General features: G+C 36.2%; 3 protein-coding genes across 15 annotated transcripts; 2 read left to right on the top strand and 1 right to left on the bottom strand.

Moving 5' to 3' along the window:
• The first annotated feature begins 185 nt into the window (after positions 1–185).
• LOC103324929 (RNA-binding (RRM/RBD/RNP motifs) family protein) lies at positions 186–6,300 on the top strand. 8 transcript variants are annotated; one of them, XM_008227045.3, is made up of 12 exons: positions 199–703; positions 787–858; positions 961–1,185; positions 1,701–1,782; positions 1,919–2,092; positions 2,632–2,808; positions 2,899–3,069; positions 3,699–3,786; positions 4,055–4,113; positions 4,677–4,742; positions 5,463–5,574; positions 5,770–6,300. In XM_008227045.3, exons 1-11 carry the CDS (start codon positions 534–536, stop codon positions 5,544–5,546), a joined length of 1,368 nt encoding a protein of 455 aa, XP_008225267.2. In that variant the 5' UTR covers positions 199–533; the 3' UTR covers positions 5,547–5,574; positions 5,770–6,300. The 8 variants fall into 8 exon arrangements, 2 of the variants coding, with proteins under 2 accessions (XP_088906789.1, XP_008225267.2); XM_089050663.1 differs by lacking the exon at positions 5,770–6,300 and having other exon boundaries at positions 186–703; positions 4,055–4,118; positions 4,681–4,742; positions 5,463–5,579; XR_001678005.2 differs by lacking the exon at positions 5,770–6,300 and having other exon boundaries at positions 187–703; positions 4,055–4,118; positions 5,463–5,550.
• Positions 6,301–7,667: 1,367 nt separating this feature from the next.
• Positions 7,668–10,776, top strand: GTF2H2 (general transcription factor II H2). The gene is made up of 4 exons (XM_008227036.3): positions 7,668–8,041; positions 8,434–8,895; positions 9,179–9,554; positions 10,195–10,776. The coding sequence occupies exons 1-4, from the start codon at positions 7,766–7,768 to the stop codon at positions 10,341–10,343; spliced, it is 1,263 nt and encodes a 420-aa protein (XP_008225258.1). The 5' UTR covers positions 7,668–7,765; the 3' UTR covers positions 10,344–10,776.
• An 812-nt stretch (positions 10,777–11,588) lies between these two features.
• Positions 11,589–24,229, bottom strand: SIZ1 (DNA-binding protein with MIZ/SP-RING zinc finger, PHD-finger and SAP domain-containing protein). 6 transcript variants are annotated; one of them, XM_089055031.1, is made up of 18 exons: positions 23,956–24,178; positions 23,679–23,811; positions 23,161–23,261; positions 22,419–22,499; positions 21,661–21,703; positions 20,760–20,832; positions 20,371–20,533; positions 20,017–20,147; positions 18,951–19,019; positions 18,179–18,266; positions 18,011–18,086; positions 17,776–17,849; positions 17,470–17,577; positions 16,329–16,490; positions 15,618–15,722; positions 15,446–15,526; positions 14,121–15,336; positions 11,589–12,330 (listed from the first exon to the last, which is right to left on the bottom strand). In XM_089055031.1, the coding sequence occupies exons 6-18, from the start codon at positions 20,822–20,824 to the stop codon at positions 12,188–12,190; spliced, it is 2,481 nt and encodes an 826-aa protein (XP_088911157.1). In that variant the 5' UTR covers positions 20,825–20,832; positions 21,661–21,703; positions 22,419–22,499; positions 23,161–23,261; positions 23,679–23,811; positions 23,956–24,178; the 3' UTR covers positions 11,589–12,187. The 6 variants fall into 6 exon arrangements, 5 of the variants coding, with proteins under 5 accessions (XP_088911157.1, XP_008225245.1, XP_016650562.1 ...); XR_513610.3 differs by lacking the exon at positions 23,161–23,261 and adding an exon at positions 12,431–12,636 and having other exon boundaries at positions 12,138–12,330; positions 23,956–24,229; XM_008227023.2 differs by lacking the exon at positions 23,161–23,261 and having other exon boundaries at positions 23,956–24,229.
• Between the last annotated feature and the right edge of the window lie 1,003 nt (positions 24,230–25,232).

The raw sequence follows: 25,232 nt of genomic DNA, 5'->3' as shown, positions 1-25,232 counted from the left end.
AATGGAAAGATTACGATTGCAGCAAAAGACTAACAGAGTTAAAAGACATGGAGTTAAAAGTTCCTATAATTTTAGAATGGTGATTTCCCACTCCAATTTTATCCACTTACATTTCATTTTATAACTAAAAAAAGAGTGTAAGTGAATAAAATTAGAGTAAGAAATTATTATCCTAATTTTAAAAGTTAAAAATTAATTATTACACATGTCGCATTTCTATTGGCGGGTACACCAGTCAGCTGGTGTACCGGGTACCTACAAAAATTTCTCCAATAGAGAAATGAGGGTTTAAGGTTTGTTCGCTAAACTCCCAACCGTGGTGGATAGTCTGTTTGGGTTTGGGCCCACCCGAATTCCACTTAAAGGATCTATTTATCTCCGCCCAATTAACGAAGGGCCGTTCCGGATTAGAAATACTTTTTCCCAGAATTCTCACCCTTCAGTAATACAGTGAGTCTATAGACTCGGGACTATCAGACAGGTACTGGGCGAGCCAAGAAATTTTGGCTGCTACCGTCGGTATAGTGGCTGAGATGCAGCAGCAACAACAACAGTTGGGTTTTGAAGAATCTTCAAATATTGGTAGCCATAGGGTGAGTCTATTGATTCGTCACCTTCCAGAAGCCATTCCTGAGGAGACCCTGTTTCGGCTGTTGTCCCACTATGGTGCTTCTTCTGTGCGCTCTTGCTCTGCTACTGGCCGGTCAATGCTCTCTTCTCTTCCTTTTCAATTGTTTGCCTGTTTCCTTTTGTCCCCCTCACTTTGATCTGTGTATATGAATATAGGTTGAGGAACTGCGCATTTGTAGATTTCCAAAATGAAGGCTTGGCTTACCAAGCACAGCGTCAGTTGAACGGGTATTGCCATATCTCTTTTACTTTCTTGATTCAAGCAAAAATGTCATATTCTAATGTTCTGTTAATAATTGAGTTGGTGGCTGTGTTTTCTTTGTTGGGTAGGCTGAGGTTTCTTGGTAAGGTCTTAAAAGTGGAGAGGGCGACCGCTAATAATGATAAGCCATCGCAGTCTGCTAACAAGGATTCTCTTTCTATAACCGCCACTTCCAAATCATCTTTGGTCCACAATCCTACCATCAATAGAGATATTCAAGAAACTGAAGTCTCAAGATCAGAGCCCATTGCCCCTAGGCTTGGTGTAGACTATCCCTTTCCTCCTCACCTTGAGTATGTTATACCTTTTCAATTTCTTTAAATTCGTGAGACATTTTTTATGAGGATATCTTTTTTATGAGTATTACATACATATGTTTTGTTTATTCTTCATGTGATCGTCTGATGTATATTTTTTTCGTTTCTTTCTTATTCTTCTAGAGATTATAAACTATCATCAATACTTGTTACTGTATTTTCAAGTATGTTCTGAATTCATATTACAAGAGTTCCTTTGATGATCCTATTGTCTTTGGCCCTTAGTGGCCGGAAAGGAGTCTCTCAATTTCAACCAAACTATAGCTATCTTAATACAAGGCTTAGAAGATATGGTTTGGTGAAGTGAATGAGGCTACAGTGGCTTAAAGTTTCAGCTTCTTGTTACAAAGACAATAACCCAGTTACCTTTGGCCTCCCTTGACGTATTATCTCATATTGTGGTATGAATGGCATGCTATATCTGTTATGAATGCCTAATAGGTTGACATTGCTCTGTTATGAATGTCCAATCGGCTTATCTTTCATTACAGGTATGCTTACCCGCCACCGGATGGAAATATACTGACCAACATTGTAAATGCTCTTATCGCCGTTCCTCGATTTTATACACAGGTTCTCTCTAATCTCATGCTAAGCTAATGTTACTATACTTTGGCTCTCTTAATTTGAATTTCTACTTCGTTTTGTCTAGTCAACTAGACATATTTTTGCAGCCATATCAATTAAGACTTAGAATAATCAACTGTAGGTTTTGCACTTGATGAACAAAATGAATATACCAGCTCCATTTCGTATGGCTCTTCCCTCTCCACCGCTACCACCTTCAGTGCCCGTGCCACCACCACCTCCCCCTCCTCTAGCTGCTAAGCCTCCCTCAGCAGATTTATCAAGTGAAGAGTCAGAAATGGAGTCTTCAGACGAGGTAACTACTTGCCTTTAGATTGCTAAACGCTCATTAGATAACATTTGTATGTGAGAGAGAGGAGAGAGAGGAAATGAAAGAGAAGAGGGGTAGTATGGTTTTATTTAATTATTTATTTAAAAAAACTGAGAACAATTTAAAAAAAAAAACAAACAAAAACCATTGCAAATACTGAAAATTTTACCAGACAAGCACCAATGCATCTGGACCACATTGATCATTTCTTTGTGCATGCAATCTACAAATACCATGTGCAAAGAATACTTTCTTCTCCCTAATTCTGGAGATTTAGAACCAGAGGCATGGCAGCTTTTGCTTGCCAGTGCTCAAAAAAGTTCAGTTGCAAATTTTTTCTTTTAAAATAAGTTTTCAAGAAGGATAATTTTTAATTCATCTGCATATCTACACGTTTGTATACCATGGGGAAATGATTTTGTGTTTCTCCAATTTGATATGCGACAAGCAATTAGTTACACTGACTGTTTAATTATTCTAGTTGCTTTGTACATTCTTTGAGACTTTGAATTGAATGTTATTAGGAGGTTGATGGAAAACCCTCGAGCGGAACTTCAAGAGGACGGAAGCGTGTCAAACGAGAAGCTATTGTTGGTCCCGCAGTTGATAAAGATGTAGCTCATGAAGATGTTGGATTGAAACCGGCTATTCTGGTCCCTAAAGAGAGGCCAATGATAAAAAAGAAGAACCCTATCGTACAGGTGATTTATTTTTCAAGATGAATGATCGTATTTGTAGTATGATCTCTTATCTTCAAGTAATTTTTGATATATTTTCTTGCTTTGTTGCAGATAAAAATTGCCCCCAAAGTTGTTAACAATGAACATAAAGATGATAGCATTACCAAAGATTCAGAGCATCCAAAAAATGAGAGTTCAGATATTAACTCTTTTGCAACTCCAGAAGAACTAGAAAGAGGAAAGTTGCCTCCAGAAGAAATATTATCGCTGCCGATGTTTAAGGTATCAATATCGAAAATTTTGCTTTATTTTGGTAAAATGAGCATGCGACACAATCAAATTTACTAATTTCTCTGTGGAAGGATCAAACATGTATTAACCCAAATTCTTATCATGATAATATGACAGTCTTAAGATATAATTCAATAAAATTTTAAGTTTTTTTTCTTAGTTGTTTTCATAGTATGTTTCCTCGTTTTAGTCACTAGTTTTAATTTTTAAAATTTGTTTTTGTTTTCTGGTATTAAAAACAATTAAAAAAACGTGACTTTATTATAAAGTTTGTCACCATTGATTAGCATGAAACCAGAGTTAACTTTTAAAAGTCCATGGCAACGCAAAAGAGGATTTTTGTGTCTGCGGTTAACTTTTTGCAAGCAAACTTGTTTACTATTCTAATTTTGCTTAGTCTGTATTTTGTACCGGGTTGTTTGTGGAATTCAATTGCTTTGTGCCTATTACATATTATACAAGGTTAGTAGGTGGGGGCTGCAATCAGAGTCTGAGGAGGTGCCAAGTAGCCAGCAAAAATATATATGAATTTTGAGGAACTTTTTCCTAATAAATATAGCTGACAAAATTAAGATAGACTTCCAAAAAAATAGTATGAAAATCTCATTTGGAGTCTTCAGAACTATGCAGCTGGGAATCCTGCCTCTGTGTTGTATATAAAGAACCTGGCAAAGGACATTGTTGCTGATGACTTCTACTACATATTTGGTGAGCTCACAATCCTGATGAATTTTATATCATTCATTTAATCTTCTTTTACAGTAGGTTCGGAATCTTAGTTTCTTCTGCATGTTTTTTGTTTTGAGATTTCTAAGAGTAGACTGTTGAGCAAGTGATTTCTTTACACTTCATTTCTCTTCATATCTCTCTTGTTTTTGGTGTCCAGTCAGGAGATATGGCTCCAAATCTCCTTGTCCAAGAACTGTCAAACTGGTTAACCTTTCTACCTGCAGTAATGCTTATATTGTGCTTGTAGGGTCATTATTTGGAAGCGTTGATGCAGCCAAATCTGGTCTCAGTCTAAAGCTTATGCAAGTAAGGTCTCTTGATCAACCTCTATGTTTCCATGTGAAGCTTTGCATATTTGATTCAGTTTGATGTCTTAAGTTGTTTTTTAGATGCACCACTTTTGAGGTAGTCTTTTAAAGTACAATAGCAAACAACATTTTGTTGTCTTTTGTAATTAAGTATGTTGGCGGAGCCTTGCTACTCTTAGTAAAAGGATACGGAACACAACTGTCAAATGAGAAAATTGTGAGAACCTCTCTTTGTCCATCAACTTCTGACGGACCAGACAAAAATAGGTGGAAAAAGAGAAGATTATGAGGTGTTGTGAGCCCAATTTGAGAGGAATATGGTGGACTATAAGGTTGAACAAGAGTTTTACCATGCCTTTTGAAGAAAGGATCTCAGAGTCCATTTATAAATTTGAATGCCTTGATGAAGACTACTTGTTGTGAAGATTTCATTCTTTATATATAGTCTCTGGCATGATATATATAGTACTGAAACCAATTGCACTTTTTTACTGATCTTTGCATCTGCATCAAGTGACAGTTTCCTACTTGCATAAGCTGATAGTAATATTTTCATGTCAGGAAGGAAGAATGAGGGGCCAAGCTTTCGTGACATTTCCATCAGTTGAACTAGCCCATTATGCTTTGGTACGTATCTTGCCAATTTCATATAATAATTGTTCTATAATTTAGTACCATGGCGGTCTTGGAGGCTTGCCTGCTAGTTTTATGGTCGTACGGGACAGGGGAAAGCATGCTTCAACCTTATGGGCTGCTTGGTGCAGTCTGTATTTTGGAACATATTGCTGGAGCGTAACAGGAGGATTTTTTTATGAGTATGAGGGAGTGGGTGTTGGTGAATTTTGGGCAGGTTTATGGGCTTCTGTCACTTCAGATTTCAAAGACTCTTCTTATTCCACTATATTGAGGGATATGGCTGCTGCTGTGATGTGAAGTTTTTTTTTGCGTCTGTTTATTTTTTAGCTTTTTGCTGGATCTTGTTCGATTCTTTCTGGCTCACTTCCTTTGGTCCTTTTGGTGTTGCAGACTCTAAGTAGTTTGGCCAGTGCCTTTGTTTTAGTGTGTCTGTTTCTGGTTCTGGTTTCGTCTGTTATTATGTTGCTGCTCGTTTGGCTTGTGGATGCCTTATCCACTTGTTGTTCCTTTTCGGTTCTTTCAATAAATTTTGCTTCTTTTCAAACATATATATATATATATATATATATATAGGTTTTTCGATTACATATTGGATTATACAGTTTTGCTTATCATTCAAGAAGATCTCTCTAGTTCTTGTGTTATCTTTCTTTTGAGTTGGAGGAGGTATCAAAGTTCTCACTTGTTGTGCATTATAAACCTTGGTTGCAGAATCTAGTGAATGGGTATGTATTCAAAGGCAAACCAATGATCATCCAGTTTGGCCGGAATCCTGCAGTGGGCAAAGCAAATTAAGGTTGACTATCAGCGGAAAGTTCTAGAGGTTAGATTTTGTTTCTTTCTCTTGCCTTGTATTTATAAGCAAGCTGCTAATACTCTCACTTTTTTTTTTAGTATTATCATTTGAATTTCTAATGACATATTGTTCCTCAGTCAACCATTTATCAGTTTACTAACATCAATAGACGTTCTGTGGTGCAATCCAATCATGTTGTTTTCTTTTTTAATAAATGGCTAGGGGTGGGGTTTTCTCCAGAACTCATAAAAGCTTGAATGTCCTGTGGTGCGGTAGAGAGACTTTTATATAGTACTACCACACATGAAGCAAAAAGTGGACTGAGAGCTGGTGCTAAAAAGGTTGAAGATGCATGACCGGATGATCTCAACAAGGCAATTCCTGCATCAATTCAAAAGTTCTAAAAGTACTGCATCAGAAGGCATAGCTTTTTAGTAAATTTAGGTTTTAGCCATAAAAAAACTTTCACTTTAGGTTCTAAACCCTAGTTTTTTTCATTGATCCACCTGCTGTCTCCAAGACCTGGCCAATTAATTGACCGTACGATTCGACTTGTGGAGTCGCTGATGCAGGGTACCAATTGTGGCATTCCTCTTCCCATTGTCCATATTGTCTTTTTTTCATTTTTATATGGAAATGAAAATTTTTTGGGGGTTATATTTTTCAGTTGTAGGCTTAAAAGATACAAAGATGAGAAGCTTGTAAAGGCGGAAATAAACAAGCAAACTGACTATTTTAATTTCATGATTTAAAGGGTGAATTCGGATGAAAGGATTTAGATTTGAGTTTCATATATAAATTGCTTAATTGAACCTTAGATTTGGGATACTTTTCTCTTGAGTATTAAACATTTGATTGTAAAGTAACCAAAAAAGTTTATTTAAAAAACAAGTAATCATTTTTAAGATTTTAGGGACTAATTCGGAAATCTAAACAAGCCAGAGAGACCAAAAAGTATCTTTTAGCCCAAAATGAATGAGACCACCAATTCAAGGTCCAAGGAGAAAAGCCCATTTAGCTAAGAGATGAAAAATGTTCACCTCAGGAAAGAATAATGCGAACCTTTCAACGAGATAGTGCTTTTTCAACTCTCTCAAAATGGAATATATTCCAAACATATATGCCATGGTTCCTTACTTCGACATGATACAAATATCTAACTTTTATATCTTTAGATACTTTTTCAGACCTATTGCAGATACTAAGTAGCAGCCAAAAATTTGTATCCATTTTTCATGATATTATGCATGGATTCAGATATATCATGGTGAATTCTTCAGAAAAAATTGTGTCTTCCACAATGGAATTCTTACCACATTTGTATTCATACCACCTTATGTGGTAGATGAGGTGGACAACCACATATCAATTAAAATTATTTAACATTTTCTTTTCTTTTATGATTTATTAACACCTTAAAAAAACTGTCAATTAAACTATCTTTATTAAAATACACTTCATTGATTAATTGATGTGACATATGATATGAACATGCCACATCATGTGGTATAGAAATGTGGGATAAAAATGTAGTAAATGTAGCATTACTCCCTCAGGAAAAATGTCAAAATTGAATATGAATTATTGAGTTATTGTTTGCAAGAGACCAAATTTTAAAGTAAATTTTTTAAGCTCCAAGGGATTTTAGATAACGAGAAATTTTTGTATGCACAAAAATAAAATATTTTCATCTCGACAAAAATTATTCCGTCTAGACAAAACATAAATCTTCATCCACAAAAATGCTAGGAGAAGTTGTAAATAGTAGCCTTGTTCAACGTTAATTGATGACAGGGGTTTAAAACCCGTTGAAAGCACTTTGTGATCAGGAGTAAGCCGAACTCCGAGCGGGGATTAATCTCATTCTTTGAATATGGTGACACATCGTGGTATTTACCAACAACCAAAAAAAAAAAAAAAAAAAAGAACTCTCTTTGTTAATCAAAGATGATTAAAAAAAAACAATTTTAACCTTTTTATATTAAATAATTTTAATAATTAAAGGTGATAATGTAATTTTAACTTTCTAATCTTCCATTTAAAAAAAAACTAAAGAAATAACTTTGTATTTAATTTGTTTGGAGAAAGAATATTTAGTTAAAAGAAAAAAAGAAAAAGAAAAACCTAGGAAAATCTCGGTACATTATGAACTGGTCTGTGGCTCTGTGCTCTGGGTCTCATCACTCCAAGAGCCACAGCAATCCTGGTCAATCGAAACATGAACAACGGCGAGCAAAGACGCTTAAATGGAGAGGCAGAGGAAGACGAAGACGAAGACGATGCAAACAATGGAGGCCTCGCTGCTTGGGAACGAGCCTACGCTGATGAGAGGTCATGGGAGTCACTGCAAGAGGACGAGTCTGGGCTTCTTCAGCCCATTGACAACCAGAGCCTTAAACATGCTCAGTACCGTCGTCGCCTTCGTGCTGCCTCCACTGCTCGAATTCAAAAGGGTCTTATTCGTTATCTTTACGTTGTTATCGACCTCTCTAAGGTATTTGATTCCCATTTGCTTAATACCCTTTTGAGCTCTAAGGAAATTTTGTTCAATTTTGGTTATGGGTCTGTCTGTTTTTGTTTGGAGAGAGAGAGAGTTTAGCTTATTTTTCTTTGGTTTGATCTGATGGAATTGGTTTTTCTGGAATCTTTTGTTTAGTAAAGTTTGGAACTTCAAATTGATTTGAAGTACACTGACTTTATTCTGGATTGAAGAATGGTTAGAGCTGAGTGAGGACAACCAAGGACATTGGTTTATATCATCTTCAATCAATAATGAAAATGATATATTAAGATACATGGATGCAGAAGTTCTTTGATAGTTCTGGGTGATATCTACTTAATTTGTGATTTCAAATTGTTGCCTTTGGTTTCTTTTAATATTTGTAGGCTGCTGCGGAAATGGATTTTCGACCAAGCCGAATGGGTGTGGTTGCAAAACATGTTGAGGCTTTCATTAGAGAGTTTTTTTACCAGAATCCGCTTAGTCAAGTTGGCCTGGTGACTATAAAAGACGGTGTTGCTCATTGCTTAACCGATCTTGGTGGCAGTCCCAATTCTCATGTTCAAGCTTTGATGGGTAAGCTGGAATGCTCAGGTGACTCGTCCCTACAGAACGCATTGGATCTTGTACATGGGTATCTGGAACAGATTCCATCATATGGTCATAGAGAAGTTCTGATCTTATATTCAGCTCTCAGTACCTGTGATCCAGGAGATATAATGGAAACTATCCAGAAATGTAAGCAATCCAAAATTAGGTGCTCAGTTATTGGTCTCTCAGCAGAAATTTTCATATGCAAACATCTATGCCAGGAAACTGGTGGCTTGTACTATATTGCATTGGATGAGGTAAGTTCAACTAAGTAACCCTACACTACTAAAATAACATGAATTCTGGTTTTTCAAGGCATTTGAGCACAAATTTATCATCTGGATGAAACGTTTCTCAAGAATGACCGTGATGATAACCCAAATAAGAAACAGTGTTGTCATAGAGACTGGAAAGTGGTCACACTTAAAAGATTTAACTTTTTTTTTTTTTTTGAGTCTGATGTTCATCCAGTTATTTATTAGATTTAACCGACAAATTTGTTTTTAAAACATTCATTCTGATATGTATCTCCTTGCGTAGCCACACTTAAGAGAGTTAATCTTGGAACATGCACCTCCACCACCAGCAATAGCAGAATTTGCAATTGCTAATTTGATAAAGATGGGCTTCCCACAAAGAGCGGCAGAGGGCTCTGTGGCAATTTGTTCATGTCACAAGGAGGCAAAGGTCGGAGGTGGATACACTTGTCCAAGGTGCAAGGCACGTGTATGTGACCTACCTACTGAATGTCGCATTTGTGGGTTGACGCTCATTTCTTCTCCTCATTTGGCAAGGTCTTATCATCATCTTTTCCCCATCGTGCCATTTGATGAGGTCTCTCCATCACTACTAATTGATCAACAAAACAAGTTTCCTAGAGCTTGTTTTGGCTGCCAACAAAGTCTTCTCAATCCCGGTAAGTATTTATGTACATAAAATAGATCATTTGGAGCTTTTGCAATAAATTTGATCATACATGCATTTGAATGGCATTTCTACTGGTCATCTGTGTTTTTGTTTGGTTATGAAATGTTGTAGATGTAGATCAGTCATGTTTTCTATGATTGTGTTGCTGTCAACATTAAAACTTCTGCACGTCCAATAAGGAAGCTGGGAAGCTTAGTGATTCTTTGCCATAATGCAATTGTTCCCCAACTAACATGCTCCCTTAGGAAGCAGCATCTAGCTGCTTTTGGGTGTAATAATGATAAGACTACTTAAGAGGAGAAGAGTCTAAATTGGAATAGGTTAGATGATGAGAGAATGAGAGGCATCTTATCCCCTCCAAAAAGAGGCAGTAATAGAAAAGTGAAGGAAGAGAAAAGGCAATAAAAGTGAAAAGGTGAACTAGAAATTTGGCTCAACCCTTAATTATAAAAATCACAGGGAAAGAGTAGGAGCACCTCCCAAATAAAACTAAGTTATTCATTGATGTCATATATAAACCTTGCCTATGTTTTCGGCTTTTTACCGGTTGCATATGTGGAATGTCTTTGTCTATGTAACAGGTGGCATCACTTCCCTGGCTTACTTCCTTTTCACTGTTTATGACACAGGAAACAAACCCAGCCTTCGTGTTGCTTGTCCAAAATGCAAACAGCACTTCTGCCTTGATTGTGACATTTATATTCATGAAAGCTTGCATAACTGCCCAGGTTGTGAGAGCGCTAGGCATTCCAAGATACCAAATGCTAACAAAGGATGAAGTACTGCTGCCTCCACATATGTGGTTGTCTCTCATGACTGTTTGTACTTCCCGAACTTATGACCTGGCTACTGCCACATGTGGCAGTGTTCAATCGGAGCTGCTGGGTGTCTCTGATGTTCTTCATCAAGCCTTACAAAAGAAAACACAGTAATTGAGGGTACATTGATGAATCCAAGTTTCCAAATTGCCATAAACGATAGTTTAAGAAACCGAGGAATTTTTTTCCTTGTTTGTTGCCGATACCATTGCAGCTGAGGATTTGTTAGTCATAACTTCATAGAGGAGAGGTTCGCATTTGAAAATGCAGATATGTTAGCCTTAGTACCGTGAATTTGGATAGATCTGTTGTCTTGATACAAGTTTTGCTCCGTTTGCTTTGGTTTTGCTTGGAATTGAATGACATCTTTTGCTCTGTTTGTTGATGGCTTCACATATAATGCAAGATTTATCTTTCATCTCAAGTAATCAAATTTGCTAATGTAAATTATGTAAACGAAGACAGGTTAAAAAGTTGGGAGTTTCACTAAAACACCCAAAATGGGAGTTGAAATTATAAAAAAACCCAAGCACTATTTAAACATATAAACACATCTAAAACTCATCATTTCACACACTCAAAACCCATTTATAAACACACCAAAAAGTTGACTTTGGGGTTAATTTTGGGTGTGTTTCTATGTTAAAATAGTGCTTGAGTTTTTTTATAAATACATGTATAGGATTGGGTTTATTTATAAATTTGTATAAAAAGTTTCATTTATAGAATCATGTATTACTGTCTTCATAAGGGTGTCCAAATAATGGGAAATTTTCAGACCAAAAATAATTTTATAAAAAACTTAGCTTTAAACCATCTAATCTTCATCCAATGCATCACACACATCAATGGTTGGGTGTTTGGAATATTGTAGGGGTTTGAATTTTTCCACGATATTTTACTGTCCTTTGTTTGACGGAAAATCGATGACAGGCTCGTGCCAAAAAACACGAGCTTAAAATTTGAAACATTTTCTTTGTCTTGAGGAGCATGATCACAGGCTCAGAAGTCAGAATAATCTATCATGAAACTCAGTTGGAAACGCATGAAACTAATATAATTTCTATGTTGCCCCGCCATCGGAGGTGCAAGGGCCTTGCTCTCCTTCAAATGAATCTCTATACGTTACTACAAATATCATGCCCGAGTAAAGGGCACAAAAAATTCATTAAAACCATGCCAGACCATAAAGAGAAAAACATCCATTTTGACAAAAAAATGATTTCTCTATAAACAACTGAATCTGAGTGAATATTTACAGGCTATTGCTTCTCACTATAAAACCGAGACAAGGCAGCTATCTTGTATTTCTGTGATGGGGTTCCCCCAACTACATCCAAATATTTGAATTGATGGATTCAAATCACATCTCCTGTACAATACCAGCACTGGACCTGCAGATCATTAAAGAGGACTTGAACAAGCCTGTTTCTGTTAAGTCAAACAGGCATCACGAACATAGCTGAAACGTGAACAGGATACTGGAAAGCGATAAAAGGCCTCAAGCTTACAAACCAAGGGAAAAATTTTGCAGGCGCCAGCAAAAAGTTTTGCAATCATGCAGTCTATTTGGATGCCTTGTGTATTAAATCACTTTGTTCTACCCCGGGTGCCTTGTGCCGCATCTAACACTTCATCTCTTGTCAGGGACCAAATGTCTGTCAGCATTCTTCAAATTATAAACCCAAAACTGGATTCTCTGAGTCAATCATAAGATTACTCCAGGATATGCTTTCCATCCCAGGGAAATAAAATTAAAAAAAGCCCAAAAGATAGTTCTCATAAAGAAAAAGTTCCAGTTCCTCTATTCAGAGTCCGAGTCAATAGAAAGATACAACCGCGGCCTGACAGAACGTTTTTGGCGAGGAAATGAGAAAGGACTATTTGATCTCTGCCTACTTGTCTTGTCAGATCTGCTACCGTCATTCATACCGAGAAGCAAAGAAGCTGCAGAAGGTACAACAGTGATGAGCCTAATGATCATTAAACTGCAAAGATTTCCAAAAAGGGAATGACAACAATACAATGGCTGGGACAATTTCCACACCCTTATATTGCTATAGCCAGTCTCTTTGATAAGGTTATTGTCTTTTCAACTCTTTCTATGCAGATTTCCTAAAAGAGAGATATTTTATAGATGAAGGCACAGAAGCATTCCTTCAGTTCTCTGTTAACCTCTATATTCTGGTCTCTGAAGAGGCTCACAAAGAATCTGCCTCTCTTCATTGTGCCTTGGTGAACATGGTTCAATTCCTGTTTTGCAAAGAAACTAGAGTAAACTAGGATGTACATGAGGCAGAAATGAGAAGAGCTTTAAAAGGTTGCACTCGGAGTACAGCAACAAGCTTGGAAGAGTTACAGGTTGGGCAGAGTGTCCTACTTGAATTGCATATTTTAGTCCCATGGAGTTCATTAACTTGAATATGTGATTCCACATGAGTTTGAGCTTGAAGAAGCTCAGTAACGCTCACTTCATTACTCAATCTCACGAGATAGCACTCACTTGTACAAGTAAAACTTACTGCCAAAAAGGAGATATCGCTCGCTCATACAACCCATAAGTTGTTCAAAGAAGAAAAACAAATTTGACTGTGTCTCACATTTTAAGCATGTTTATAATCTATTCTCTTTTAGTTCCTTCTACCTTTTTCCATGGTCATGAATCAAAAATTTGTGACATCATCACACCAATCTAATAATTGAGTAAAAACAAAAAACAATTTCTAATTGTGCTCAACGACAGAGCTAAGGTGTGCAACACAGTTTTGCTGGGTTGAACTCAACTGGTTACCCGATTCAATTACATGACTGAATTATGAAAAGGAAGATGTCAACCAGAGTTCTAACCACTAGAATATGGTCAGAACTCTAGAACTCAGTTTTACTTAAAACCTTCAACTATTAGCACGGCACTCTAGAAGCATTAAACTTTATAGAGAGACTTAAACTAGATTAAACAATTTAAGCTTGGCCACCTAATTGAAATAAATCAAAATATACACAAAACTATCATCACTAGCTTGCAAATATTCTGGAACTTGATGTGTTTTATTGTTCGTTTAATATTAAAAATAACCAAATTGGTTTTTTTTCCTTTCTAATCTATTTCTTTGGTTTAAAGACTTTAAGCTTCAAAAGCTTTAAATAAGAAAATTTCTTTCTTTTTTTTTTTTTTTTAATAGAGGCTCGGCCACGGAATTCAACAATATTTGAGAAAAACTAATGATACTAATTAGACAGGCAGAAGCTTAGCATATTTTAAATAACATATAAGGGTTAAGAGATAATTGGGAGCAAGTGTCATATGCTATCAACTTTTGTTTCTCAATAGTAGAATTAAAGTTATAAATATTACTATCTTTCTTATAAGAAACTTGCAAAATAGTTGAAAAGTCAATAACCTGATTAAAGATGTTGTGGCTATAGCAATATAAGGATGTGGAAATAGCACCTGCCTGAACTATGTATATTGAAGGTGTTGCAACTGGGAGAAAAGGAAAAATAAACACAACCCATTTCCTCCCACCCTCAAACCTTTTTTCATATCCAGTACAAGTTAAAAGGTAAAAATTTTGATCACCAATAGAGTAAAACCAGTTCTCAAACAAAACCTTCACAATGAAATCAGAGGAGATGTATATTAAACCATTAGCATAAATAACCATCAAGCTACCTTTAATGCCAATCATGAACCGACCTAAAACTCATTGTAGCAATTCTGTCGAAAGAGAACGAACCTGTGTCAGCCAAAGAATCCATGGCACCATCCCTGGATGGCATTTGCATTCTCGAATTTAATCCATTTGGAGTTGCAGGCGCACCATTAATGCCACTGGCATCACCCCCAAGCCTCAGAGAAATCCAATCATCAGTAGGGACACCATTTGACATATCAGCCTGATCTCTCAAATCAGAATGCACTGATGCATCTGATGGTCTTGTGGGAAGAAATATTTGAAGAGAGGGATCATCACCAGCAAAAGCCAATGGATTATCAACTAAGCCATCATTCATGTCAGCATCTGAACGACCAACAGAAGAATCAGGTACTAGGCTAGCAGATCCCATGGCAGTTTCTGAAGCCAAGGTGTATCCATTCATAGAAGTGGAACAATTGATGGAACCATGTGGCAGACCAACTAGGGTATCTGGCACATCTGCCTCAGAACTAAATAATTGAAACCCAGGGCCTGATTGAGTTCCGGGAGCTAATGGTGGCCAGAGCGGAATAAAATCATCATCGTTGCCATTAAAAAGACCCAAGCATGGATTCCCACCAGTCCCAAGCGTGGGATCTTCACCATATGAATCAGCAATTCCAGAAGGGGCCACAGGAAAATTAATCCCGCCAGTATCATTTCTCTCACTCCTGTAGATGGTTCCAGCGGGCATTATGTCGTCATCGGAATCACTTAGGACAATAACTTCTGCATCTCCTACAGTTGCAGAAGGATTTTGTCCAGAAAATCCATACACAGAATCAACATTTAGAGAAAAGGAATCCATCTCAATTCCATTGTTAGTAGAGAAATCAAAGTTCCCACCAGCATCCTGATTTACACTTGCATCTTCACCATCCCTACCACTTCCAGTGGCACTGCTACTCATTGGGATAACTTTTACCTCGTGGTCTCCAAATGGCACTTGTAATCTATTATCCGAAGAGGTGTTCATATCTTCAGGTTTGCTGAATTCCCAAACACCATTGCGATTCTTCCTCATTCCTAGTTTCAAACCAGTATGACCTTCTGAAACACCTTCCTGTTTGACCTGCTTCAAAACTTCAGTTTTTGGGATAATTTCTTCATCTGTTGGGGCAAGTGTACTATCAGGAAGGTACCACCGCCCAAGTTCCCCAAGATCCCTACGATCACTTTCACTCTTAGTCTTCACTCGCCAAGAACCATCAGGCTTCACCTCAATCTCTGCTACATCTTCTCCACAATACCTCATCTGTAACAACCAGGGAGAAAAAAAAAACAGAAAAGAACAAGAAAAAAAATGGATCAATAAAACAATACTTTAGAAACACAATTTTCTGTAGTGCATAAGAAGGCATTACCTTTGACGTGATACGATTAAAATATGGATCAATAATGACATTCTCCAGTGCATAGTTCTTAAGACAAATGGGGCACTGCCACTGCAATCATAAAGCAAAGCATGCTTTAAAACTAATAAATAAATAAATAAGGACAAAACAACCACATCTTTCATTTTGTGTAGAAGCTTGCCTTCCTTGACCGTTGATTCATTTCCACAAACACTTCAAGATCAAAACAGCCCATGTGAAGGCAGGGCTTGAATCTCCCAGCAACCTTCATTCTTGAACCACTCATCTATCAAATACATGCATAAACATACCCAATTCAGTCCCAGAAACAACTAGCACATACGAACAAAAGCATGAAAGGTGTTCCTCGACATAAGAAAACCTCTCTAGACAATTGATATCCTGTACTACATAATTACTACATTGAAAGTAAAATATAAACCACATTGATAGTATTGTTTGTGTTAGAACAATTAGGGTCAGCATCAGCTAATATTGGACTGTCCCATCAGTAGAGGGATGTTTATCCTTGGTACAACCCTAGGGAGAGGCACTCACAACATTGGAACTTGATGAAACACTCTAAACAATTAGCCTAACAAGCACTATCGAGACAGACTCCGGATATCAATATAAGAATTTGAAAAATAAGTTAGAAGAGAACCCCTTGGTTATTCGTATGGTTGGCAATTCAAACATTCTTGAATCCAAGAGTTGAGATTAATTGCAATGCATATAATTCAGCTCATACACAAAAGTAAAATCCATACAAAATATAACATTCCACAATGCATTATATAATTGTGTTAAATTTACTGGCTTCATAAACTCCTATAACGAAGTGCGCAATTTTCTTCTCACAAAAGTCGATCAGAAAAAAAAAACGATTTACCGGACAACGCAGATTGACAGTAAAAGAATCTGCAACAACTTCCAAATCACTGTCACTATCATCGTTATCCATTGTAGTCCCGCCACCAACGCAACGACACACACGAGCAAGAGCATCTTCAAAACGCTCACCATCAGACTCTTTGGGAATCACATTGAGAACCTAGAAAAATAAAATTCAAAATATTTTACTAATATAATAAATGCCAAGGAAATACACTAACAAATAACTATTATCTGTTGGCATAGACAAACTTGAACATGCACAAGTACTGGCACCAATATAAAACAAATACACTAGTCCTGTATATTTGCAAGCCATGTATAATCTTGAAATACATCTTTATTCCATTGATAAGTATGATCTTAAAGCTTCGATGCTAAGGTGACAAAACATCTTCATTCCATTGAATTCTCCCATCTTCAACAACATTTTACATACTGAAAAGTCCAAAACAGGCATACAAGCCTGAAACACTTTACATCAATAAAAAGTTCCTAGGGATTCAACAACACCAGCTAGATCCCATGTTGATTCAAACATCTTTGCCAGCGCTGAGCATGCCAGAAATATGCATCTTTATGTTTCCACTGTCTCTCCTCCCATCAGCCACAATTTCCAGCTACCTCTCTTCCCACTTGTTGGTTTAAAATTAGTCCTAAAATGTCCCCCTGGATCGACACACCAATTTCAAACCCTCCATACTCAAAAGAACATGTTTTGTATTCGGGTGAGAAAGAGCCAAAACAATGTAATCCATACACATTACAAAATTTAACTTTTCTGCCCATCATTCCCGTTTAAAGCTCATTCTTTGCTGCACTAAAACACATTCCCAACATTTCCAAAGATCCCTGGAAACGTTATATAGGGTACATCTCTAAAAGAAATTGACTTACAACACACACACACACACCCTTTTTCTTTCTCCATACTCATACTGGAATCACCAAAACATTGACATATTTGCAAAATTTCTGCCTGATGTCGCTTTTTTCATCCTTCTAGTAGTTTGCGGGACTTAACAAACGTCTCTCTTTCAGGTTGCAACTTTTACAAGCATATACTAAAGAAACTTCAAGATGCGTAAATACAAGCTCAACTATCCAAAAAAAAATCATATTAAAAAAATCAGCAGTACCTGTTGCAAAGTGCGTCTCTTCACAATACGAACCCCTAAGCAGAATATACGGGCATCACATCCTGTTAAGGAAATCTTATTAATTCCGTCTTTCGTGTATGGTGTGATCTGACAAAACAACATGAAGTACACTAAGATACTAAACACAGAAACAACTTGTTAAGTGTTTTGATTCACAGAGCAATCAGAAAATGCCCTGCAGTCACAAAGAAAGTAATCTCATCGAAAATAGCAAGGTGATATGGGTTAAAAGCATGGAAAGAATACTGACAACTAAAAGCAAATAAATGTACAGGTGGAACTCACAATTGGACCATCATCACGACCATTAGCTCCAAGAAGTTGCGAGCCAGGTCTATTAATTGCACGAACAGGCATACCTGCGTATAATCCAGAGAAATCTCCAATGAAACACAGAGTACATTCAAGTAAATGCATTTACATATTCCAAATACATAACCAACGTGACCTCTCTAAGACCACATTTTAGATTTAAGCTCAAAATTCATCAATAAATGTCAAACAATCAGAATTACCATACCATTGACCTGTAGATCTGCATATTGCGGCCATTGCATCCTGAATGCAACTTTGTCATTTAGAAGCATACACCAAGCCTGCAAAATAATGTCAGAATGACAAATCAACGTATTTAGTGCCATGTACAAGGCTAATGATTCCCCAATCATCATTCAATACATTAACCAACCTGGACATCATATTCTTGTTTAGACAATAAGTCTTTATCTGCCCTGGTGAGGTGAAATGTTTTCTCCACAGTTTGGACTGGGTTTGAACTGGACAATTTGCAAGGTCAATGAGGAACAATATCAGATGTAAAGTACAGCATTCAAAACATGGATTGTGAAATAAATGCTATTAAGAAAATGCGCACAGATTATCAAAAAGGGGATTTTTCTTCTCTGTATGCAAGTGTACATAGATCTTTGTCAAGTAGTTCATAAGAATAATTCTACTTCTTGTAGAGTAAATCAAAAGAGGATAACATGGAGTTTTTGGCAACAAGACATTTAGTCATTCAAAAATATACTGGCCCATAAACAGTATTATGAATTGTGAAGTAAATACAAGCTACTCCCAAAATTATATCCTATGTATCATATTTTGGGCCAAGTCTCATACGCAAAGTAATGGCATCTTCTGGACAAAACTAATTGTTGCTTGGAATTAGAAAATTATTACAGGGCACGTGCACACTAAATACACATAAAACACATATAAGAAATTACTATAAAAAATGAACTCTGGATACAAAAGTAACTAGCTCCTAGAAAATCTTTTTTTCTCTTTTTGTAAGCATGATTTTCCAAAATTCCTGTCTACCAAACACAAAAATTTAGCTCAACTTTCCTCTTCTTGTCATCAATAACTAAATAGCTTCAAGACAAACAGGGAAAACAAACTACTATGAACTTCACATATCCTAAGCTTGAAGTCAATGCAAAGACAGATCCACTCACCCATCAGTTGGACTATTTGTAACATTCAACTTAACAGGATGTAAAGGATGTTGAATAGTTACCCAAAACCTGAATAAGAAGAATCAAATGGTTAAGCCAAAGAAAAGCCATAGTTTAAAAGATGACAAAGAATCTGCACTGTTAACCATAAGCAAAGTGAGGCAATAGCCATTACAACAATAAGGTCAAGGTAAAATGCCGAAAGCCACATGGTCAAATCAGGCATAATCATTATGTTGGGACGGATTTTTGCCACTTAGATCCAGCTAATGTCATACCAACCACTAAATTATACCCCATAATGATCTAAACACATCCTCTCCTCCTTGCCAAAATGGCACCTTCAACTACACTCATTAATCATTGCCAGTGATGCTCAAAAAAGCAAGCAAACAAACAAGAAGAAAGACACTCTAAGCCCAAAGTGAGACCTAGTTGACACCTGAAAGACATGTCTGCTCAATGTCGATTCTCTAATTTTGGTTTCTTCTGACTAGTACAATAGCTTTATTCAAATTTAGCTTCTTTTAAAATGATTTGAATGGTCAATTTCAGATTATTCAAAAATGACATACTATCCAACGATTATACCAGAAAATAAATGTCATATGAAATAAGAATAGCCTGTACGCTGAGTAACTCAGAATCTAAAGTTATCATCTTCATGACATACAATTTTCTCAAATATTATGACATTTAAGAGAAGCTAACCATGGTATTGTAAGCTCACAACTAGGAGAGATTAGCAACCCAAAGGGAAAAATGTTCAAATGTTCCAATGGTACATAAACTGAGTATAGGAGGTTATAGAGGTCATAACACCAAAATGACATATCGCATTGATGCACAGATGCAGTGATATGAAATATGCTAACATCATAATATGGAAGATTTAGCCCAACTTAGAAATGAGAAGAAGTTGGGAGAGAGGCTCAGCACGTATGAGTTAAACAAACCCCAAAAACCCAAAAATAAAAAAATTAAAAAAAAAAGAGAAAAAAATTGGCTTCGTGGAAAAATTAATTATAAAGAGTTTTTATAACAAGAGAATACTGGTGCCACATACGGATCAGCCCGACTTAGTCGACACATTTCACAATAAAATAATTCGGGAACTGGTAGATTGCCTTCCACAGGTTTCTCTGGAATAATAACACAACTCATGTGTTGCCACACTTGGCATCTTGGATCTTCACACTGCCATTAAAGCAACCAGAAAAGGGAAAACCATAAGAAAGGTACAGTGAAGGTGTTCAAATGAGAAAAAGTTTCATGTAGAAAAAGTAGGTCAAATGACAAAAGGACTGGACATATAGAAGGCTTGTGTTTGTTAATCAAACACTTGTTTGTGTGTTTAATACTACAAAGAACCATGCTACATCTAAGGAGACTCAAGAAAATATGAAAATTTGAAGCATACCTTGATCATTGACTCTGTTTCTAATAAACGCCCACAGAGACAGCGAACCTTTATATCTGACTGAAAGGGATCCTCAATTTCACCTTTTATTTTCACATTACTGCTGTCCGAGATGCATTGTCCCTTTGATGCTAAATCAGGGGCCCCAGAAATCTGCATTTTTCTGGAGAAAAGAAAACACGAGAAAGTCAGAGGAAAGAGAAGTAAACACACACACATCTGATTACATAGCTTATGAAACATATGGGAGAACTGCAGCTCTACATGATATCATTACAAGGGATAGGTCAGTAACTAAGGAGTTAACTAAAACAAAAGGCAAAGCAAGCAAATATCCCAGCCCCTTTATAAAATCATGCAACAAATATATGAAAAATATGAGAACATACCTATAGGTGTCATCTACAAGTTCCGCCACCTGTTCCTTTCTAACTGTATTCTTCTTTGGCCACATTTTAGAAACTGTACATAAATAGAAATAAATACAGTACTATCTTTTAAAAGAATCAGACATGGAACATATACAAATAATTAAAATCATTTGAACATATGACGTTACAAACTCACACAAACAATTATTCAACCCACCCCATACCCCAAAACCAAACCAAAAAAGAAAAAAAGATTAAATAACACAACCCAATCATAAAAAATTAAAATTAATATGGTTCAGGTCATAGAAGTTAAAGCCCAGGACAGTTCAAGAAACATATTTGGGTAGAGAATAAAAAGGGAACGATCATTAGATCGAAGATTTTAAAAATCAACAAACTATCAAGCTGTAGAATCACTTGATTCTATATTGTTATTTGTGTCTCAACAATTTGAATGATATTCTATGCAAAAAGATTTAACAGAAGTGTAGATAGCACCAATTTACTTCCACTGGATTTACAACTAAAATGTCCTCACCGGTTTCCTGAACTAGAAAATGTTCTTCCGGAAAAAAGAGTCATAATTCTAAGATTCTCAAAGATCAGATACAAGAGTCCCACTCGTTTCTAGGTCAGTACAATACAAGACAAATAGCAAATTAAAGCCACTTCATACAAAGTACCATTAGTGTTATACATATGTAGCACGCTGAGGATTCACAGCACCGAATAATTTATTATAGAGAATAATTGAGAACAAAATAGTCATAATTTCTTCAATGTACTACATGATGGATGATGAAAAGGAATTATCCATGTTTACCCCAACAGATTAGCTACATTTATAAAAACAAACAGTATACCCAATCAGGACTTTTATTGGCACAATTAAAGCATCTGAACCAGAACCATTTACCTTGATCTTCAGAAAGAAGTGCTAATATCCGGTCAACAAGATCCTGCATAATAGACATTGGTGAATCAGTCAATGGTCTTCCCTTACAACATTCAACTTAAAAACCAGGTAAAATGGCTTCAGAAGATACCATGGTAAAAAGTAGGCTATTTTTTATGGCAATGAACAGGCCACATTTGGCCTAAGTTCACTTATTTTATACAAGAACAGAAAATTCCAGCAAAAAATATATCCAAATAATTTGACAGATCCATGCACTCAAATGTCATCATGGAAAGGACTAACAATAATAAATCCATCTTGACTGTTGCAATATTTTCATAGGATTGACAGTGGCAAACTTAAGTGATCGGAGGATTTTATTTATTTATTTATTTATTTTTTGGTGTCAGGGAAAGAAACAGAGAGACTAGAATTAACCAGGCAACTCAGATAGTCATCAAGAATAATAGCACAAAACACAATATGCAATCATTTCTTTCTAAAACACAACAATAATTACATATCAAGGAAAAATTCAATCCAACCATAACAAATTGCACCTAAAGTAAAATATATAACATATTAACAAGGTCTAACTTCTTTCATAGGAGTATGAACAAGAACCATAAGAGCCACAAAAACGTGACTTCCTGTGAACTCCAAAAATTTATGCCACTGTGGCACAAAATGCAGTGGCAAGGTGAGCACATGGATAATATCCACAATCTGTGGGAAACCAACATCGCAACACAAAAGCGGTCTTTCTGGCATCTCACCTGCTTCTTCCCCTGCTTTGAAAGGCTTAATTGGGTGAGAACATCCTTGAGCTCTTTTATTCGAAAATACGCCAATTTTTCCTGCATTAGTAAACAAAAATTCTAATAAGTTCACCGCAGCAACAAGTAACATTCAACCAGTGGGGACACCAAAACAATTCACTGCAATAGTAAGCAAATATGGAGGTATGAATAACAACTCCGATAACTAACTGCAAAAGTACGAACAAACACCGATATAATTAACAACCGCAACATCATACCCTCTCTACCTAATTTTGACTTGCCTACTGTGAAAATAAATAGCTAAATCACTCTTTTCTCAAAAAATTCATCGTTTCTGCACTACTACCTACTGTTGTGATTCTGAAAGAAATAAGTCACTAACTCCCTTGACAAACCAAACCATGCTAACAGATAGATGATGCTTTAAACAAACAAAATTAGACAGACTGTACAAGAGACCATATACAACACAATCTCTCTCTTTTTCCTTCAAATGATAGAGCCAGTAAACCCAAACACACTCATCCAAGAAAAACTGTAGATAGATATTATGAATTTCAGAAGCTCAATTTAACATGAAAACTGTCTGCTTCAATGAAATTAAAAGTTGCATGAGATACTTTAACATTAAAAAAATATATATATGGGACACGGAAAAAAATAAAACTTGCAGCCAAGTATGTAACTAGATTTACTACACTTTCTTAAAAGCTAATTCCCCATCAACACTACTTGCCCGACTATTCGTGATCAAACTGTATTCGAGTAAAATGTCTTTGCTTGCTTCTTCACATTTCTCTATAGTTAAATCTTTCTTCTTGTGTCATCCATTCACACCTTATGCAAGTCACACAAGCAACAATAAGGGGAAAATTAACAATAAGCAAAAAGATATCAGACCCAACTACATTATGTCATATACTAATTGGATAAAAGACAAACCAATTGACACACATAAAGCTGCTAATTAAGTTTATTTCGACTAATGCTTACAATCCTGCCAGTTGCATACTGGTTGACTAAATTCACTAAAGTAAAACAAGACCACAATTGACTAAATTCACAATAGCAAAGTAAAATTTCTGAAGCAAATGTTCTACCAAATGTCAAAACTACATCCACTACAATACAACTACAAAATTGCATCCATCAAATTGCACAAGAATCAACACAAACTTAATATCCCTGCAAATTTCAGAACAATAATCATCAAGAAAAAAAATGTAATCAAATTGCAACAAATCAACTAAATACCTTGCAACTAGATACCAAATCCATTTTCACCACCAAAAATTAATGCCCAAGAAGTACAAAATCTTCACCGGACCAATTATTTAATCAACCACCAAACCAAACATACCAGCACATAGCCTCCACGGGGATCGATCTAACCAAAAAAAAAAAATCCAAAAACAGATTAATCAGAACCAGAAAAACAAAAACAAAAACATTTCAACTGAAAGTCCTGGATTGAATAGCAACAACAGCATGCACACACAAAAAAAAACCTAGAAACCGATTGAAATCTTACTTGGGTGAACGAATTGGGGGACGAAGTTGAGGGTTTTTGCTAACGCCGACTCTACTCCTCTTCGTCCCTGTTGTTATTGTTTCGCGTTTTGCGTTTCTTTTTGACCGAGACCCAACCAGAACCAATCCCCCAATTACAAAGTTCGGACGTATCGCCGATTATCCAATCCGGATTTTTCACGGGGACAGGTCCGGGTTCGGTTTCGGTGCGCTCACGTGTATGTTGTATGCCACGCCCTCCCAGCTCTGGCTTCTTTTTAGCCTTAGGTACGGCTACGGTGCGGCTCTTCGGTCTGATAGAATAGTCCTGTACCCCGCTAAGATCTCGCCACGTCAACAATCACTAAATAAATTAAAATAATCGCTTTTATTTATTTATTAATAACCGTACAATTAGGTGTTCGATCATAGTGGACTGGAAAAAAACATGCACGAGAGAATCAGGAAAGATGGAGGAAGGAGCACGGAACGATCGCTTGTGGGTCCCGCAGGAGTACCAAATTTTCTTCTTTTTTTTTTGGCACATGTATGAATTATTTATATAGAAAAAATTACTAAATTTCTTTTTTCTTATGTGGTTTTATTTTTATTTTATTTTTTTTGGTGGAGAAATTATCAAAAGGCAGGTGGGAAACTCCGAGCGCCGCGTTAAAAAGATGGACAAAGCGAGAGGGGGGCCCACAGAACGAAAAAGTAGAAAAAGTCATTCCAACAAATTGAACGACTTGAATTTGAGATTCTCTACAAATTGCTTGGTAAAAAATTGGATTTGGTTTTAATCGCACTTCTGATTGCATTAGTTCAAATGAGATTTTGTAACGATTTCTATCGGATTGTGATATCTTAAGTGCTATTGGGAGGTTGGCAAGTGTCCTTGCGAAGCATGAAAGTTTCCAATTGGTCTCTTCCCCTCAATCATCATTCAACTATGCTTGGAATGTCTAATAAGACCATTAGCTCCCGTTGGTCTCTCCTGTTTTGGTGTTTAGTTAATGTTGTTTTTAATTTAGGTTATGTTGTAATTTTTTTTTTTTTTTCGATCTTACAGTTGTACTTATTTTCATTTAAAATTAGCATCTTCATACGTACTTCCGCTCCTGAGAGAAGTTTTTTAAAATTAAAAAAAATTATTTTAGAATTAAAAAAGATAATGAGTAATTGTGTTCCATAAAAATAGGATCCATAATCTTATTCTTTATTTTAATATGAAAAAGTGTAAATTTATCACATTATTTTTATTTAATGGCATTTTTTGGTATTTTGAATGTTTTACCAATC

Source organism: Prunus mume, linkage group LG1 (assembly GCF_029339155.1).
Source record: "Prunus mume cultivar Tortuosa linkage group LG1, ASM2933915v1, whole genome shotgun sequence".
Classification (NCBI taxonomy): Eukaryota; Viridiplantae; Streptophyta; class Magnoliopsida; order Rosales; family Rosaceae; genus Prunus; species Prunus mume.
This window is presented reverse-complemented; position numbering and strand designations above follow the sequence as displayed.